General features: G+C 48.5%; 1 protein-coding gene across 2 annotated transcripts; it reads right to left on the bottom strand.

Moving 5' to 3' along the window:
- Positions 1 to 1,164: 1,164 nt before the first annotated feature.
- Positions 1,165 to 9,036, bottom strand: ATP5MF (ATP synthase membrane subunit f). 2 transcript variants are annotated; one of them, XM_079720069.1, is made up of 4 exons: positions 8,999 to 9,036; positions 2,702 to 2,809; positions 1,962 to 2,078; positions 1,165 to 1,294 (listed from the first exon to the last, which is right to left on the bottom strand). In XM_079720069.1, the coding sequence occupies exons 1-4, from the start codon at positions 9,009 to 9,011 to the stop codon at positions 1,266 to 1,268; spliced, it is 267 nt and encodes an 88-aa protein (XP_079576195.1). In that variant the 5' UTR covers positions 9,012 to 9,036; the 3' UTR covers positions 1,165 to 1,265. The 2 variants fall into 2 exon arrangements, with proteins under 2 accessions (XP_079576195.1, XP_079576196.1); XM_079720070.1 differs by lacking the exon at positions 1,962 to 2,078.
- Between the last annotated feature and the right edge of the window lie 9,904 nt (positions 9,037 to 18,940).

The raw sequence follows: 18,940 nt of genomic DNA, 5'->3' as shown, positions 1-18,940 counted from the left end.
AGCCTGGAAATATGAAACTGGCACCTACAACCTGCTGGACAAGTGGGCCTATTCAAGTTCAATTACAAGAACAATTTTTATGAAGTTTATTAAACCTTGTTTTTTAAGCTCCGTCTCATTACTTCGGGGACTCCATGCCGAGAGGATTCTTGCTACTGGCTGCATTAGCTGCCTGGCACGAAGCTTTGACATTGGTGCTCGCTTTTCCTCTTTTGGTGAATGTGAGCCTCACGACCGGAAGTGATGCTGCCAGAGGAAGAAAGGGCCTTTGTACTGGCAGCCGGTACAGTCTGGAAGCCTGGACTTTGGGCCAGCCACCTGGCAGGTGTCCTTTATTTCTGATGTTGAATACTTGTTCCTTCAAATTCAGATCTTGCAGGAGATAATTAGCCACGGCATCTCACCCTATACTCCATGAAGTATATATGCTTATCACACACCCCCAAATAAGAAACTGATTCTGACCTTAATTATCACGTTACTGAAGGCCTTGGTGAAGGATAAAGAGGGTGCTGGGGGCTTCCCTGGTGGCGCAGTGGTTGAGAGTCCGCCTGCCGATGCAGGGGACACAGGTTTGTGCCCCGGTCCGGGAAGATCCCACATGCTGCAGAGTGGCTGGACCCGTGAGCCATGGCCGCTGAGCCTGCGCGTCCGGAGCCTGTGCTCCGCAACAGGAGAGGCCACAACAGTGAGAAGCCCGTGTACCGCAAAAAAAAGAGAGGGTGCTGGATACAGAGCAGTTGAGAGCTCCTATCAGGGCCTGTGCTTTCCCTTCCCGCCTCCATCATCCCATTGAGCTTCCTGCAAGTGAAGCTTACTTACCAGGACCAGGGGGTCCCACATGTCCCAATTCCCTGATACCCCAATGCCCCAGGATGGTGCAGAAAGATGGGGAAGGGGAGGGTATTCTTAGGAACGAGGATTTCTGCTTTATATTGTGAAAGTGTCAGCTGACAAAAGGCCAAAAATGAGGCACAGAGCAGGAAAACACCTCGGCACTGTTGGCGGAGGCTCTAGGTGACCCCCCAGTGCCCTGGGACAAGATCTTGAAGCTCCACAGTTCAAAGCCCTGGGCTGTCTAGGAGCTGCAGAATGACCCCACCCCACCTTGTGCAACAGGAGCTCCTATAGGGCAGGGAAATGGCTGAACCAGTGAGGCAGTCGTGTGTACCAGTCATCTTTTATTGGGTGTTAATTCTCCACTAGGATATAAAAGGATTCAGGGGTGCCAGGCAAAGGTCATAGGAATGCAGAGTGCGCCCTCTTCAGTGGTACTTGCGTAGCCGCTCGTGTTCTGAAGTTAGAAAGGCAAAATGGTAAGTTTCTTCACAGGTGGGGGTGAAGCCACCCCGAGAATTCCTTTCAGGAGATGACCCAGAACCTACTTGTGGAATTCAGAGCTAATCTGCCACCTGGCCAGCCTCCTCCTTCCCTGAGGGAACACCCACTCAGAAAAACAGCACCCAAGCGCCCACCCTTCAGGGCCAGCACTGCTCTGGATGCCACAGACTGGCAGGTGGCTCGACACTGGCAGAAACAGCCCATGAAGCCCACTCAGCAGCCACCAGACATCTCCCACCAGACCAACTCCTCTCATGTCTCAGCACCAGGAACAGCCACGCTTTTCCAGAGCACCACACAGACACTGGACTGTAGCACTCAACCTATTTCCCTCTTCACACTGGCTGCTAGGAAGATAAAGCCAAGTTTTCCACCAACCTTTGGCAGAGCCTGCAGTGGCTGATAGAATGCTAAGTATTACCTTTACCCCAGCTTCATCTTACTTTTCCTGTCTTTCTCTTTGCCACAATTTTTGCACTTAAAATACGCTATATTCTGATAAGTCCCTCCAAGTCTTCAGCTTGTCTGCAGGGTGATGGACTTCTAAGGTTGAAAGTGAACCAATACCACCCTGTCATGGGAAACCCCATTGAAGGCAAACCAACCCAGAAGAGACTCACTGAGTTCCTTGTAAGAACGGCAGTAGTTGAAAAGCACGTAAGCTGCAAGCACCATAGAAAGCCCAGCGATGCTCCCTTTCTTCACGTTGACGTACTTGTTGTAATACCTGTAGTAACCTGCAAAGCGGAGAGGAGGCCACTCCTCTGAGGGCACATTCTACACGTTCTAATAGGAGAGGGCAAAGCTGAGGAAAGGCCTGGGGGCAGGAAGAAACAGTACACAAAAGACAGCCACAGGGTAGCCAGAATTATACAGAGAAAACAGAAAGACGGGGGCCCCTGAGGAGGCTGGCAACCACGCAGGCTCCCAAAGGATGATGACACGATGACACAGGACTGCTCTACACTTTAAAATGCACAGCCCTGAAGGACAGACCATTTCAAATACTCATCTTGAAAGTTCTGCCTGGCAGGGAGATGAGCATTATAGACTCATGTCCCCTGTGCTTCCAACTCATTTTCCTCTTAAGTCTTATGACATTTCTTTATGACAGAGGTACTGGTACCGATTCCAAGCAATAGAAAACATTTCGTTGTCTGAAATATCTCAGAGCCAGCCTTTGATAGGACCGATCAAACATGGACATTCGAGGGCTAACAATCTCGCTCTGTCCTCTACATAAGTTACTGGTCTGAGACAAGGCTTGTACTGGCCAAATTAATTCAGGGCAAAGAAAGACCTGTTTGCCCTGAAGACCCAGAGATGTGCTTTTATTTACACATGCCCATAAGGCTCTGACCTCTTTGAAACGCTCCAGCAATGCCTTTAGGGGTGAAATCCCGCATCAGTATCCAGCTTGGCAGCTCCCCTAGTTTGACTTCCAGGAGCTTCTTCTCCTTCAGTGGTACTGAAAAGGAAGTGCAAAAAAACACATACTGGAAGGTCTCCCAATAACACAAACAGCAACCTTCTGTGTCACTTATTTCAACCATTCAATAAAGGTGCATTCAGTAACATTACTAAATAGAAGCTGCATATAAGTAATATTATAAATAAACATGTCACACCAGATACACTATTTTAAGCCAGAGTCTATATAATGACAGAACAGGATTTTGAATAAAAGCTTGCTGGGAATAACTATGTAAAAAGAGAACTAAGGGCCATGAGGAAGAGGTAAAGCGGAGGACAGATGCCTTTTTGAGTAGGAGTCGGGGAGACAGAGAAGTTGGGTACATCTTGGCCAAAGGCACACAGCATGCAGGCCATGGAGGCAGGGTTCCACCTCAGGCCTGGCTCTCATGCTCCTGAAGCCAATCTGATTTCTACCTCAAGCATCCTACCTCAGACCACAGATGTCAAATGACTTAGTAAAAACCACTCTAGGGCTTCCCCGGTGGCACAGTGGTTGAGGGTCCGCCTGCCGATGCAGGGGACGCGGGTTCATGCCACGGTCCAGGAAGATCCCACATGCTGCGGAGCGGCTGGGCCCGTGGGCCATGGCCGCTGGGCCTGCGCATCCAGAGCGTGTGCTCCGCAGCGGGAGAGGCCACAGCAGTGAGAGGCCCGTGTACCGCAAAAAAAAAAAAAAAACAACACTCTAAAGACCCAACAGGCCACAGATCATTTTCCAATGAGAATCTGGGGATAGGAACGGCTCCTGGTTGAGGCCATACTGTATTCATCTCTGGGCTTAAGAGTAACATAGGAAGGGGGCCAGGGAGGGGTTGGCCCTGTGAATATCCAGATGCTCTTAAGGAGAGAATCTCTCTTCCCCTGTCCTCTTCCAAAAGATCAACTTTAAAAAGCTGTTTGGGGACTTCCCTGGTGGTCCAGTGGCTAAGACTCTGTGCTCCAAATGCAGGGGGCCCAGGTTCAATCCCTGGTCAGGCAACTAGATCCCGTATGCTGCAACTAAAATCCCGCATGCCGCAACTAAAGATCCCACGTGCCGCAACTAAGACCCGGTGCAGCCAAATAAATAAATAAATATTAAAAAAAAAAAAAAAAGCTGGGGACTTCCCTAGTGGCGCGGTGGTTAAGAATCTGCCTGCCAATGCAGGGGACACGGGTTCGAGCCCTGGTCCGGGAAGATCTCACATGCCGCGGAGCAACAAAGCCCGTGTGCCACAACTAACTTGCGCTCTAGAGCCCGCAATCCACAACTACTGAGCCCGTGAGCCACCACTACTGAAGCCCATGCACCTAGAGCCCATGCTCCACAACAAAAAGCCACTGCAATGAGAAGCCTGCGCACTGCAATGAAGAGTAGCCCCCACTTGCTGCAACTAGAGAAGGCCCGCGTGCAGCAATGAAGACCTAACACAGCCAAAAATTAATTAATTAAAAAAAAAAAAGCTGTTTGGCAGGTGTCCTCTTCAGAGCAAGGAGTCAAGGGCTATTACCTCTTCTTAAAGATGACCAACCACAGGAGGAGCCACACTAAATCACTCCAAGGTTTCTTCTCCATTTTTGGGACCTAAGGAAGGACTCAGGCTCCTTAAGGACCAGCCTCAAGAGTCCACTGAGGGAAATCCCACAGGTCTCTTGACGTCTCCCAACCCTTATCAAGGACAAGGGCCTTCAGGCTTAATGGCAGCTTCTACTCTGCTACAGGCTGTCCGGAGAATGAGACATTTGGCCTTGATGAACCAGAATGACTGCTTGTCAAGAGGTCACAAGTAACAGGTGGAGGCACACATGGTTTTAGGGTCATGGTTGAGGTAGCCTGTCCCCAACAAACTGGCCCCAACCTTCCATCTAGACTTATCCAAACACATGGAGCACCCACTGTGTGCTAGGCAGCCTGCTAAGCACTGTGGGTACAGCACTGACTGCAGATGACAGCCTTGTGCTCAGAAGCCAGCATTCCATCAAGAAAGACAGCCATCTCAAACCCACTCATCCTACTGGGCTCACCACACTTCAGCCAAACCCTTTTCTGTTTCCCAGATGCAACAGGATTATTTTCACCTGAGGGCCTTTGTATCTGCAGTGCCCCTGGATCACCACAGGGCTATCCCAACTTAACGGTCATCTCCTAGAAGACCTCCTGCCCTGCCCGCCTTATCTCAAGCACAAGCACTTCCTTCCTATGTAACCTCTGAGCTCCAGTTTCCTCCTCTGTGAAATGGCTTGTTCCAAGGATTGAAGGAGAATCTACGTAAAAGCATTTGTAACATGCTCAGAACTATAAACTGTTATTATTACTGTTGAAATCTCTTTAAGGTCCATGTGAAATATCCAAGAAAAAAAAAGGGAGGTGGCAGAGAAAGAAATGGCATATAACCAAACTTTAGGACATTTATAGGGCTTCAGGGATTAACTGCACCCTTTAGTTCTTTTATGAACAGAAACTGTGATTAGTTTGGTAATACTTTTGAAATGTGAGATAGAATGAATGAATTTCAGGAATGTTCCAAATCAGGAATATTAAGTGTCAATGATACTGAGGTCAACACCAGACAGTAATGTCATCTGGGAATGGCCTATACCCTACTCTGTCACCTTGCCTGTGGTATTTCAAGAAAAGTTTAACAAGTACACATCTTACATCCCAGTTTTGTCATCACTTGAACTAGTAGGCTTTTAGTCCAAGAATTACTACACCACGTCTCTTCTTGAGTAAGAACATGGTGGCTACCTTTGCTACACTCTCAAAGTCTTCTTGCATGCAGGGAGGAGTACAAACATGTCATTCTAATACCAAGTGGCTTTAAATATGGCAATGTGGTAGGAAGGAGACGATGAAGGGACAGATGGAACTAGAATGGCAGAATGCTGCTAACTGTTGATGCTCTGTAACGAATACAAAGCATTCATTACATTATTCTTTGTAATTTCTTTGTATTTGAAGTCTTCCATAATAAAAAGGTTGAAAATGCTTTTAAAAATAGAACTATGTTGGGACTTCCCTGGTGGCCCAGTGGTTGAGAATCCGCCTGCCAATGCAGGGGACACGGGTTCAAGCCCTGGTCAGGGAAGATCCCACATGCCGTGGAGCAACAAAGCCCGTGTGCCACAACTACTGAGCCTGCGTGCCGCAACTGCTGGAGCCCGCGAGCCACAACTGCTAAAGCGCACACACCACAACTGCTGGAGCCCGCGAGCCACAACTGCTAAAGCGCACACACCACAACCGCTGAAGCCCGCGTGCCTAGAGCCCGTGCTCCACAATGGGAGAGGCCACCGTAATGAGAAGCCCGCGCACCACAGGGAAGAGTAGCCCCCACTCGCCACAACTAGAGAAAGCCCGCACGCAGCAACGAAGACCCAATGCAGCCATAATTAATTAATAAATAAATAAATAAATAAATAAATAAATAAATAAATAAAGGTTTTAAAAAATAGAACTATGTTGGGGAAATGTGCAAGAGAAACACAGAATTTTAAAAATATTTTCAACTGGTATAAGGCTGGTGACTCAAAAAAAAAAGTATTTAGGTCACTGCTAGGCCCAGTGAAGCTATTTTTTCACATCCACACAAACTATGAAAACATATTCTCATTCTCACATTCAGGGACTGACACAGTGCCTTGGCACATCACAGGAGAAAAAAGCCAACAATTTTTTTTTCTTCATATTTATACCTCTGTACTATGAGGAAAACAGCATTTCCATAACCAAAACTAAGAAATTTATAAGCACAGAAAAAAAAATCACATTAGCCTTAAGGAGAGCCAAGTAGAGCACATCACAAAATTCCAAGAGACCATCAGACTCATCAGAGATGCATCTAACACTTATTCCGAAGTTTCTCTTTTAGTGGAAGGCAAAGGCCTTAGTCCTTGGCAGCCATACTGAAACCCCTCCCCCAACACTCCTCTGTAGCGGCTGGTTCACACTAGTAGAGTGTGCTGATGAACAGAGCAGACTCTACCATCAAGTATTCTGGATTTACTGCCACTTTGAAGCTGTGTGCCCTTGGGCAAGATACTGCTCTCTCTGTTTCCTCCTTTGTAAAATAAGAGTAAGAATAGTACCCACCTTGGTACTTAGCTCTAGGTACTATGTAAATAGGAATTATTATTATCTTTCTGCCTATGAGCTATCTAAAGGTGGGAGGGAGTTCCCCACACACAGTTCCTGTTTATGACAGATTTTCAGTGAAGGTTGAGAAAGGACCACAGGTTCTTGGGAGGGCAGGTGACTACTTGGCTTGATTTTATGACTTCAAGAAGCATGCTGTTGGGCTTCCCTGGTGGCGCAGTGGTTGGGAGTCCGCCTGCCCATGCAGGGGACATGGTTTCGTGCCCCGGTCCGGGAAGATCCCACATGCCACGGAGCGGCTGGGCCCGTGAGTCATGGCCGCTGAGCCTGCGGGTCTGGAGCCTGTGCTCCGCAACGGGAGAGGCCACAGCAGTGAGAGGTCCGCATAACGCAAAAAAAAAAAAAAAAAGAAGCGGCATACTGTCCACCTATATGGAGAGACATGGAAATGCCAAGTGTCTTCTGGGTGCTAAATCCAACTCTGGGGTTGGCCAGAGCGAAGAGTTTTAGGTTTTGCAGGCCACACAAGGTCTCTGTAACATAGTCTTTTTTTCTTTTTTTAACAAATTTTTATTTATTTATTTTTAATTTTTATGTTTTTGGGCTGCGCCGTGCAGCATACGGGATCTTAGTTCCCCGACCAGGGATCAAACCCGTGCCCCCTGCGGTGGAGTCTTAACCACTGGACCGCCAAGGAAGTCCCTTAACAAATTTTTTAAAAAACAAAAACTATTCTTAGCTCACAGCATACAAAAACAGGCCACATGAAATCCAGCCCATTGGCCATACTTTGTCAACCCTGATCTCATCTATCACTGTTAATTGGTATTTCCATCACTTTATTTGCTAATGGACTAGTGGCGTTATGCTCTGGCAACAGACACCATCTAAAAGATCATCAGTACTTGGACTCCAGTTCCTTCACCTGGGTGATGCTGAATGGGCCAGGTGTGACATGACTTTACCCAAAGGTCACGCAGGGAAAGCTGGATGACTAGCATTCAGCTGTGGGTCAGGCAGTGTTACAAGCACCTTACATATACTAAGTTGTTTAACCCTTAGTTCATAGCACTCTCCACTACAACCCTCTGTTTAAATAAGATACCAAGTCTCAATGCTTCCTTTTCACATGTTGTTTGTTTAAACAACATAACCACCCTGGATAAATATTCTCATGCCCGTTTTTACAGATGGGAAAAAAGCATCACTCTCATATTTTTTGATCCCCTTTTCATTTCTCCGGGCTGAAAATAAGAATATAGAAACTGGGGTAAGACACACATAGATTAGTCAAAATTCTGCCACTATCATGCTGTGTGACAGCAGGCAAGCCACACCACATCTCTGACCGTTATTTTCCTCATCTTTAAAATGGGATCAACGTTCCCGGCACTGATCCTGACAAGGCTACGGTGAGGATGCAGGGCTAAAACATGTGGCTTCCGTATTTAAAAAAAAAAAAAAAAAAAATCAGTGTGGACGGTCTAACTTATACATGCATGTCATCGTAAAGCCTGCTGGTCATAAGGTCACTCTTGTGATTAAAGCTCAGTTTACCACGAGGCCCCAGAAACCTAGGTTTGAATCCCAGCTCAGCCCACTCACTAGTAGTGACCTTGAATAGGTCACTTCACCTCTCTAACGCTATTCAACATATATATACATGCGTCAAACCCGACGTGGTGTCAGGCACTGTCCTAGGCATTAGCTCCTCTTAGAACTTAATTTGAGCTTCGAATTTGCGCGGAGGGCTCAGGTGCAAAACAAGTGCCTGGGTTGCGGCAGGGCTGAGCAGCGGGGAGAGGAGGGGTGGCCCGAGACAGCGCATTCTCAAGACCCGAGGCGCCTCGCCGAGCTGCCGTCGCCCTCCCCGCCACAGCCGAGTGGCGCGAACCCTGGGCAGGCGGGAGGCGCGACGGGGCGAGCTAAGAAGGGTTGGACGGCGTGGGACCCTGGGCAAAGGGCCCGGCGCGGCGAAGGTCCTGAGAGAAGGGCAGGCGGCTCCGGCACTCGATCCCTCCCCTCCAAGTGCGGCTCTGAGCACTGGACCCCGAACCCCGACTCCTGTCTTTAACCTGGTAGCCCTAAACCGGTCCGGAAACTCACCGATTGACGCCATCTTGAAGTCCTGGCTGTCCGCTCCTCCGGGCCGCGCGAGGACTGCTGGGTAGGGAGCATGCGCCCTGGGTGCCGGGAGCAGAGGCTCACGGGAAGCAGGTCGCGACTGGTACGAGGCTGGGGCTTCAGGTGCGCCGTGGGGTGAAGGGCGAAGAAACTGGAGGGCAAAGCACCGCGACCCCGCAGCTGGGAACCCGGGGGGTGGTGAAGGGGTGGGAGTGGGAGTGGGAGTGGTAGGGCTCAACTTGGGCTCCCAGTTCTGGGAGGAAAGAGACTGGAAGGGACACCCCCCAAAAAAATAAAAAATAAAAGGGAGGTGAGGAAAGAGCATCCTAGCTTTCTTATTCTGTCGTGTTAAATTTGTTGTGAAAGATGACAGGAGCATCTTAAGACCCTTCCTCCCAACTGTTCCTGATGGGAGATTCAAGGAATCCCCAATCACCAGGAAAAGCCGGTGTCCAGGCTTAGGCTCCAAATAGGTTTGATTCGGGAGTATCTAATGTGTCCAGGCTCTGGCGCTACGCTCTAAGGACAGAAATAAGCAAGACCCTAGGGTGCACAGCTCCAGCTCTTCTTTCTGCCACTTCTTTTCCGGGCACAATGATGCCTCACCACCATTTTGCGTTTTTTCTGGAAAGGCCACAATAAACATTCTTGGTTTAGCAATTCTGAGTTGGGCAAGATGCTTTGATACCCTGAATCTCAGTTTTCTCCTCTGTAAAATAGGGATGTAATGCTTGCTTACCTTGTTGTAGGAGTTAAATGAAACAATGTATGTCAAAATAAAGGAATAACTGAGTGGAGGGACTTCCCTGGTGGCACAGTGGTTAAGAATCCGCCTGCCCATGCAGGGGACACGGGTTAAATCCCTGGTTCGGGAAGATCCCACATGTCGTGGAGCAACTAAGCCTGCGAGCCACAACTAATGAAGCCCGTGTGCCTAGAGCCCATGCTCCGACCCACCGTGATGAGAAGCCCAGGCACCACAACGAAGAGTAGCCACCGATCTCTGCAACTAGAGAAAGCCCCCGCACAGCAACGAAGACCCAACGTAGCCAAAGATAAATAAATAAACAAATAAATAAACAAACAAACATAAATAAAAGAACTGAGTGGATAGTAGGAATTGGACCAGTGAACTGATGGCTTCCTCAGGAAAGTGACTTGGTGGGGAGTTAATTATCAAACTCACTTTTTATCAGTCACTTACTTATTCACCAAATACACATTGCTGTGTACTACGCACTAGAGACACAGAAATCAATCAGACATGGTCTCTGCATTCTAGGATCCCTGGTATTGTGCAGGAGACAGGTGTGTAGACAGGTGAGAGCACAGCAGTAGATCCATGTGTGCACAGCAGGGGGCCATGGACTCCTTAATAAGGGGTAGGTATATTGTATCACAATAAAATAAATAAAAATAATACAAAGTGATGGTTGAGACGAGAAATGATGGAGAGGCAGGCAAGGGTCAGAACACAAAATGCTGTGCATGCTACGTGAAGAGTGGAGTTTTTACTGAGGGAAATAAGGAGGAGGCAGTGAGGGTTTACGAAAGACAGTGGCATGATCAGATTTACATTTACATCTACTAGAATGATAACCAGGCTGCCTTTTTTTGCAGGTTATTATTTTTTTAATTATTATTTTTTTTTTGCGTTATGCGGGCCTCTCACTGTTGTGGCCTCTCCCGTTGCGGAGCACAGGCTACGGACGTGCAGGCTCAGCGGCCATGGCTCACGGGCCCAGCTGCTCCGCGGCACGTGGGATCCTCCCGGACCGGGGCATGAACCCATGTCCCCTGCATCGGCAGGTGGACTCTCAACCACTGCGCCACGAGGGAAGCCCACAGGTTATTTTTTATGAACTGACCCTAACTGCCCATCACAGGTAGTCAAGGGACTCTACTCGTTGTACTCACTCAGGGATTCAGGCTGGCAAGCAGCCCCCATCTCAATCACCTGGCTCAGGGTAGAGACTCAGCCGACCGGTCAACACCCAGGCCTGGGGGCTCACCGGTACTTCCGCGCACACTCATAGGCCGGAATTGTCACGTGGCTTCACCCGCCCAAGGAGCCCGGAAGTAAAAATCCACCCAAGGGGCTTCCCTGGTGGCGCAGTGGTTGAGAGTCCGCCTGCCGATGCAGGGGACGCGGGTTCGTGCCCCGGTCCGGGAAGATCCCACATGCCGCGGAGCGGCTGGGCCCGTGAGCCATGGCCGCTGAGCCTGCGCGTCCAGAGCCTGTGCTCCGCAACGGGAGAGGCCACAACAGTGAGAGGCCCAAGTACCGCAAAAAAAAAAAAAAAAAAAAAAAAAAAAAATCCACCTAGGGCTCCAAAGAAGAGAAAGTGAGAGCTATTTGGGAAATGGCCGTGGCCTCTCCGTTAGGTCTGATGGTGATGAATGGAGAAAAAGAAAGCTGGGAAGGATAGCGAGAGCCAAGGGAAGAAAGGCAGTGGTTGTAAATAGGGTGGCAAAGGCTGGTGGGGGTGTGGAGTGAGCCCCGTGGGTGTGAGTGAGGTGGCAGGCAGAGGGAGCAGGTAGGCTTGTTTACAGAAGGGAAGCGGTGGAGAGCAGTGGACAGACGCATTCAGGAGGCGGATCCTTGGGGCTTGGGCACGGACTGGTTTTGATAGGTGGTCGTGGGAAGGGGTCAAGGACACTCAGTTTTGTGGCCTGGGAGAAGATGGGTGGGTAGGGTAGGACCATCTCTGAGATGGGAGCAACTAGACCAGCGTTGTCCATACAGCGTTCTGTGGTGGTGGAAATGGTCTCTGTGTGCACTGTACAATTGAGTAGCCACCAGCAACATCTGGCTTTTGAGTCCAAGTTATTTAATTTCAATTATTAATGTGGCCAGTGACTACCTATTAAGCTAGACCATGTTTTTAAATGTAGGTTTTATTATTATTCAGGTATGATCAGGAGATGATTGCCATTGAAAAGACAGCTCATGGAAAAGATACATGCAGGGACTTCCCTGGTGGTTCAGTGGTTGAGAATCTGCCTTCCAGTGCGGGGGACACAGGTTCCATCCCTGGTTGGAGAGCTAAGATCCCACATGCAACGGGGCAACTAAGCCTGCATGCCGCAATGGAGGATCCCGCATGCCGCAAGGAGGATCCCATGTGCCGCAGCTAAGACCCGACGAAGCCAAATAAATAAATATTTTTTAAAAAAGAAAAAGATACATACACCCCAATGTTCACTGCAACACAATTTACAATATCCAAAACATGGAAGCAATGTAAATGTCCACTGACAGGTGAATGGATAAAGAAGATGTGGTATACGTATACACAATGCAATACTACTCAAGCATAAAAAAGAATTAAATGCCTTTTGCAGCAACATGGATGGACCTAGAGATTATCATACTAAGTGAAGTAAGTCAGAAAGAGAAAGACAAATACCATATGATATCACTTATATGTGGAATCTAAAATATGACACAAATGAACTTTTTTTGGGGGGCCATGCCAAGGGGCTTCTGGAATCTTGGTTCCCTGACCAAGGATGGAACACAGGCCCTCAGCAGTGAAAGCGCAGAGTCCTAACCACTGGACCACGACGGAATTCCCATAAACGAACTTATTTACAAAGCAGAAACAGACACACAGACATAGAAAATAAACTTATGGTTACCAAAGGGCAAAAGGGGTAGGGGAGGGATAAATTAGGAGTTTGGGATTAGTAGATACAAATGACTATATATAAAATAGATAAACAACAAGGTCCTACTGTATAGCACAGGGAACTATATTAAATATCCTGTAATTAACCGTAATGGAAAAGAATGTGAAAAAGAATATGTGTATATATGTATAACTGCATCATTTTGCTGTATACCGGAAACTAACACAACATTGTAAATCAACTATACTTCAACTTTTAAAAAAGAAGAAATGACCTATCAAACTATGAAGAGACATGGAGGACTTATACTCTAATAAAGATGTTAAAAAATTTTAAAAAAAGAGACATGGAGGAAAGTTAAATGCATATTAAATGTATATGACTTATGAGAAGACATGGCAGACACTTAAATGCGTGGCTGAAACTTAAATGCATATTTTGAAGATTGGAAAGAAGCCAATCTGAAAAGGCTACATACTGTGACTCCAACCATATGGCATTCTGGAAAAGGCAAAACTATGGAGACAAAAAGATCAGTGGTTGCCATGGGTGGGAGAGGGGAGAGATGAATAGGCAGAACACAGAGGATTTTAAGGGCAGTGAGAGTACTCTGTATAATATTATAATGATGGATATATGTCATTATACATTTGTCCCAACCCATAGAATATACACCGAGTGAACTCAAAGATAAACTATGTACTTTAGGTGCTTATGATGTGTCAGTGTAGGTTCATTCTTTGTAAAAACTGTACCATTCTGGTGAGTGATGTTGATAACGGGGGAGGCTATGAGTGTGAGGGGAGGAGGTATACTGCAAATCTCTGTACTTCCCTCTCAATTTTGTTGTAAACCTAAAACTGCTCTAAAAATGGCTTTAAAAAGATGCATCAAGTACCAGCCACAGGCTGTAGCCGGTATCATCTCTCTAGAAGTTGAGCTGCAACATAGAAGCCATGGTTTTCTTACTGAGTTACCTGCCTGGGTTTTGTAGGAAGGCTCTGTTCTCTGTATTTTTTTTTCCTGGTTCTTGAATTGTTTCTTTATATAACTTCACCTCCTTGTCTTTACTCATTTTTGTCCCATTCTTCATTATATGGAATGACTTCCTTTGGAGAGCCTTTTGCGTGTTTTTTTCCCCAAAAGATTTTTTCTTCTTTGACTTCCGTTAATATTCTGACAACGTTGTAAAAACTTCTTGCCTTTATGGAGGTATTTTGAACAAACTGCGGTTCCAACGTTCAGCCAGTTGATATCTTCTTTTTAAGGAGAGGAAAGTCCCTAAGAATAAAATAGACTCCTGGAAAACTTGAAGAAATTCTGGCACAGGATAGAGTCATCCCTCACCCTAGCATAGCCATTAGCTTGAGTCCATCTTACCAGGTTTCCTTAACAGAAAAATTTGCACTTTCCACACCTCTGATGCCTGGGACTCGCTTCTAAGCCATGCCCTGACGTTCTGATGATTCTTAGCCAACACTGGATCCAAGAGGCTTCCTCTCCGCACCTGTCAAAACTATTCTAAGACCTAGTTTCTCATTCTCTATTCTACTCTCTCTCTGTGACCCTCATTTCCTTCACTCACAATTATCTACAATCCTGGATTTTTTTTAACGTGGCACAATATCACTTAATATAAAATGATTGCATGAAACAGTACACATTTGCAAAGTCTATAAAAGCAAAGAGAATGACTGTCACAGACTGGATGACTTTTGAGCTGGTTTTTGTTCATTTAATCTCAAACATTAAGTATTCTCCAGCGGCTCAGAAGTCACCATTGGGACACCTTCCTCTCCTGAAAAGGGGATTGTCCCTTACTTGCGGGGCTTCACATCAAGGGACCGACACACCTAGTGTCTCAACCCTACAATGGATCATCTCCCTGAACGCCCCATTCCCAGCCTGGTTTCCAGGACGCAGCAGCTCCCCCTGATGGCCCCAGACGGATATGCACAGGAGGCCGGGAGCTGCAGGTGTTACCCCGACAGAAAGCCTGTTACTGAGTCAGGCTGGACCCCGGAGATGCGAGTGCGGGATGCAGCAGCCCCAGCCCTGGACAGAGATGGGGCACAGGCGAAGGAGGGGACAGTGGGCGCAGGAAAGGCAAGACCTGAGTCTGGGCCTGTAAAACGGGATACGGGATTGAGGTAAGAACAGATTCCTTAGCAGCGTCAGCTTTACAGAGCTTCTGGAAGGAAGGGATCAGCAGAAGGCCCAGAGCCAGAGGCCAGTCTCTCTGCGCCCAGACCCTCTCTGTCCAGTATCTGGCCTGCACCTGTGCTTTTATCGTTGCCCTCCCCAAACCTGACCAATTGGAGGTCAAGCCTTCCACCATATCACCATGGGACCCTCTGTTCCCCGTCTCCCATCTTGACTCCATCGGTTGAAAGCCCTCGAGAACTGCCCCGTACTTGTCCCTGCCCCTGCCCCTCAGCGCCCTATCCCACCACATCCTGCCCCTTGCAGCTTCTGCCTCAGTCTCCTGGTCCTGCCTGCTCTCTCCCCTGTGCAGAACTGAGAGATGTCCCACATTTCCCAGAGAAATTGCAGCAGCTCAGTGACAGCAACTAGCAGTGATCACGATGTCCAGAGGAAGAGAGAAGATCCGGTGTTCCCCAGGGCCACGCTTCCTCCTGGGGCTGGAAGATTTCCAGAGAGGCCAGGGCACATGGTAGAGCCTGAGTAGGGAAGCCAGCAGAAGCACTACCTGGCATTACCCTTCGAGTCTGGGAGACCTGCTCTTCCTAGGACCCTGACCCCACCCCTTCCCAACTCCACAGGCAGTTTCCATGGTGACAGTAAACAAGCCTCAGCGCAGCCCTGACCTCCTACCTTCACCTGCGCAAATGAGCTGACCCAGAATGACAACGTAGATGCTCAAATGGACAGAGAAACTGGAGCCTCGAGAAAGGAAGCCCACGTGGGGGCGAGGCCCTTGGATGGGTGGCCTGGGGTTGTGGGCACAGAGACCTGAGGCTCTGCTGGGAGGGACTGCAGACACCAGGAATGGGCAGCAGCTCCTGGGAGAAGCAGGAATCAGTGACCAAGGAGAACTGCAGACGGAGCCTAGACGTACCTGTGGCCCCATACGGCAGAGCTGAGGAAGGTGCCAGGGGCATCATTCACAGCCGAAGCATCTCAGCCTTAGAGGAGCAGTTCCGAGACTAATCCACTCAGGAGGGCAGCTTTTGTTTTTAAGGACTGAGACGCTGAGAAATGGCTCTGGGCAGAAACATGTCATCGTCAATTCGTTAACAAAAATATTTACCTTTTTATTTCTGCAAGCCCCTCCTCAAAACCAATCCATCTAAGACACACCCAGCTTCTTCCCCTCCCAGATGTAAAGGCAGTGCCACATTTCTTAATTCAGAGGTGCCACTTGCAGTGTTCCTTCATGTTTGTTCCCTTCTTAGTGGTGATGAGGCAAATGAAATCATTTGATCATAAGATGTCATAAGGTGTGTGATATTATGTTGAGCATCCCAATGGGAAACAGCTGGGAGAGTGAGTGCCTCATTTAACATGAAGACTTATAAAAATCTGCATGTATGGTAGAGCAGTGTACTAGTGGTCTTCAGGGCCCTTAATTCAGAATCTGATGGGGTCAAAACCATTCCCTACTAGGCCTTGGTCCTTACCTTTCTACCCCAGTGTTTGAACTATGAACTCTAAGATACCAGAATAATCTGTTTAGCACACCCCGCCCCCCCAAGTAAAATGCCTGCCTCCATATCAATGATTCCCAAATTGTTTCCACTTAGAAATGTTTTCTGTGTTAGGAAAAGTCAGGGACTGGATTGGCCCCAGACTGGCAGACTTTTCTCAGAAACTCTGCAGTGTTAAACCTACAGCTGAGGGATGGGGTAGTTGAAGAAAGTCCTTTGATGGAGAGAAGACTGAGGTTATATCAGAGCTTACAGCTTTCAGAATTTCTGCATTTGAATTAAGTGATTAAAGTCAACTAGTGGATTTGGGAACACATGCTAAATGAGGTCAAGGGACACTAAGTCAGAGACAGCCCCTAGGCCACGGTAAAACATCCACAGGAAAAAAATATCCACAGAAAACTATCAGAACAGGGATATTCTAGGAACCCACACTAAACTGCCTTGACAACCTTCCATCCTGGCTCAAAGCTTCCTACAGAATATCACATACAACTTGATAATCTCGTGACATCCATTGAATGGCTACAGCTGCACCTACCTCCACATGTGGGTTCCTTTTACTGGGTGGGCATGGGTAGATGTGGACACCAGCCTCCAGCTACATCTCATCGCTGGGAGGGGGATGAGAGGGGCTCATTCACTCCTACTAAGTGGTAAAGCACAGGGGCCTCCACCCTGAATGTGCTTATAAAGACCCATTAAAAATCATTTTTAAAAAAGACCTGTCAAAAGCTGAAAACTTTTCTGGACTGAAATTCAGTTGGCACTTCAGGCACATTGGTCATAGTTGTTATTGGGGAATGAGATTTATGCCTTCCCATCCACCGCTACTAATAGGTCTTTGCACTTGAGCTGATTGTCTCTGAGGAAAGTTCAAGGATTCACTGGAAGCTGATCACCACAGTCCTAAATTTTCCGAGTTGCTAACACCAGGCGGAGCCTTTGATTCCACAGTTGTTTGCTGACTGCGAAGTTCACTTCATTTTGAAAAACTGGGAATGCTGTCCTGGGATTATTGATAGATGGGGTTGTACTGTGGGCCAGGAGAGCTGGACTCCAGTTGTCCATTCTGCCATCACCCATGAACTTGGACTTTACGTCTCTGGATTGAAGTTTTCTATTCCTACTGGGTGAATGATGGAAGGGTTGGTGAATTGTGCCTCATGATGACAGGGGGAGTTATGGTCCAGGATCACAAAAGTGGTGACCAGCCGGTCATCCGCCTGGTAACTTTTCCAAGCCCTGCTTAAAACCCTAAAGTCAGAAGGATCATGAGGCTGGGAGTTCACCGTCGTTATTCAGGCTGAAAATCAAGGTCAAGCAAACTGATCCCTTTCTGCTTCAGGGGAAGTTTCCATCCTCCCTGAGAGGTCTTGGGAACCTGCAGTGCCCCTTGACAGGTGTCTCTCTACATCCGAACTCCGCACCTGGCACTCTGTCCCCAGCGGGTGGAGCCGGACCACTGCAGCCAGGATGATGGGCAAGAAGGGAAAGTCCCTCCAGCCTCGCCTGCTCTTAAATGAGTCAGTAAACAAAGGACAGCCATAGGGGACACCTCACGCCTCTTCACCTGGCCAGACCAGAGTCAAGCTCAATTCAGTCATCCTTCTCGCTGATTCTGCCCTATGCATTGGCTGTGGTTTGGCCGCACACCGTGGTTTCCCTGGCGCTGCAGCTGGGCAGCCACCTGGGCAGCGCTGGTGTCTAGAGGCCCCGCCTGGTGACTCCTCCCCTGCCCACTCCGGTCTCTCTCCGGCAACCACGGGCAGCATATTAGACCGAGGGTCTCGCACCATCCATTTGCAGAACTCCTTACTCACCCACCCCCTTGGCGATTTGACTTCTAGGGTCACTGTGATGGGTGTAAACAAACACGGTTTCTGGAGACTGAAGTCGTCGACATCTCGCGCCTTCACCCTGCCTGGAGTTCACTCCCCAGCACAGTTCTGGCTTGGTCAAAGTGGCCCCCTCCTCACTCGCATCCTCCGGGCTTTTTACCCATTTGAAGCTTGAGACTTAGTTGAGATCCTTTGGGCCCCGAGACCTCTAATCATTCGCTTTATCGGAGTCACCCGCGTATTTCCTGCTAGAGAGACAGCTGCTAGACTGTTCTATCACTCCCTAGGCCCTGCATCAAGGCATGATCGCCGATTTGCACTTCAGGGGCGCTCGTGACCTCCACGGAGTTGATTGATCACCTTTCTGGTCCTAACATCCGGCGCCTCTCCACCTCCCGGGAGTGGTGAGCGATGCTGCAGCGTCGCGCCCTGGACCTCCTGGATTGGGGCGGGGAGGCCGGGATCCCACCTCCGCCCTCCAGCGCGCTGCCCTTCACCCTGGCGGCCCCTCCGCGGCTTTTGTGCACCTGTCAACGTTTCAAGACCAGCCAGGTGCGGAGGACACATCGCCACCAAACCTACTCTCTACTCTCAACACCGGCCACTCGGGCCCACAGGTGACAGTCTCCTCGCCGCCCCGCCAGGTGCCACGGGATGGGGGTAGGAAAGAGGGCAGCGGGAGGGACAATCCCCCCAGACTTCCGGCGCCGGTGGCTGGGATGAGAGCCGGAGTGGATACTTGGGTACTGAAAATCAATAAATGAATGTTTCTCTAATAAAAT

This window comes from Hyperoodon ampullatus (genome assembly GCF_949752795.1).
Source record: "Hyperoodon ampullatus genome assembly, chromosome: 14".
NCBI lineage: Eukaryota > Metazoa > Chordata > Mammalia > Artiodactyla > Ziphiidae > Hyperoodon > Hyperoodon ampullatus.
Note: the sequence above shows the minus strand (reverse complement) of the source record. Positions and strands in the feature narration are given on the sequence as shown.

Bases quoted from the DNA above. Each gene is read 5' to 3' on its own strand.
- ATP5MF (XM_079720069.1), bottom strand. The intron at 2,079-2,701 runs GTCAGAGCCTTA...TCCGCTTTGCAG, and splicing joins TGCTGGAGCGTTTCAAAGAG to GTTACTACAGGTATTACAAC. The intron at 1,295-1,961 runs GTGAGTCTCTTC...TTCTAACTTCAG, and splicing joins CCGTTCTTACAAGGAACTCA to AACACGAGCGGCTACGCAAG.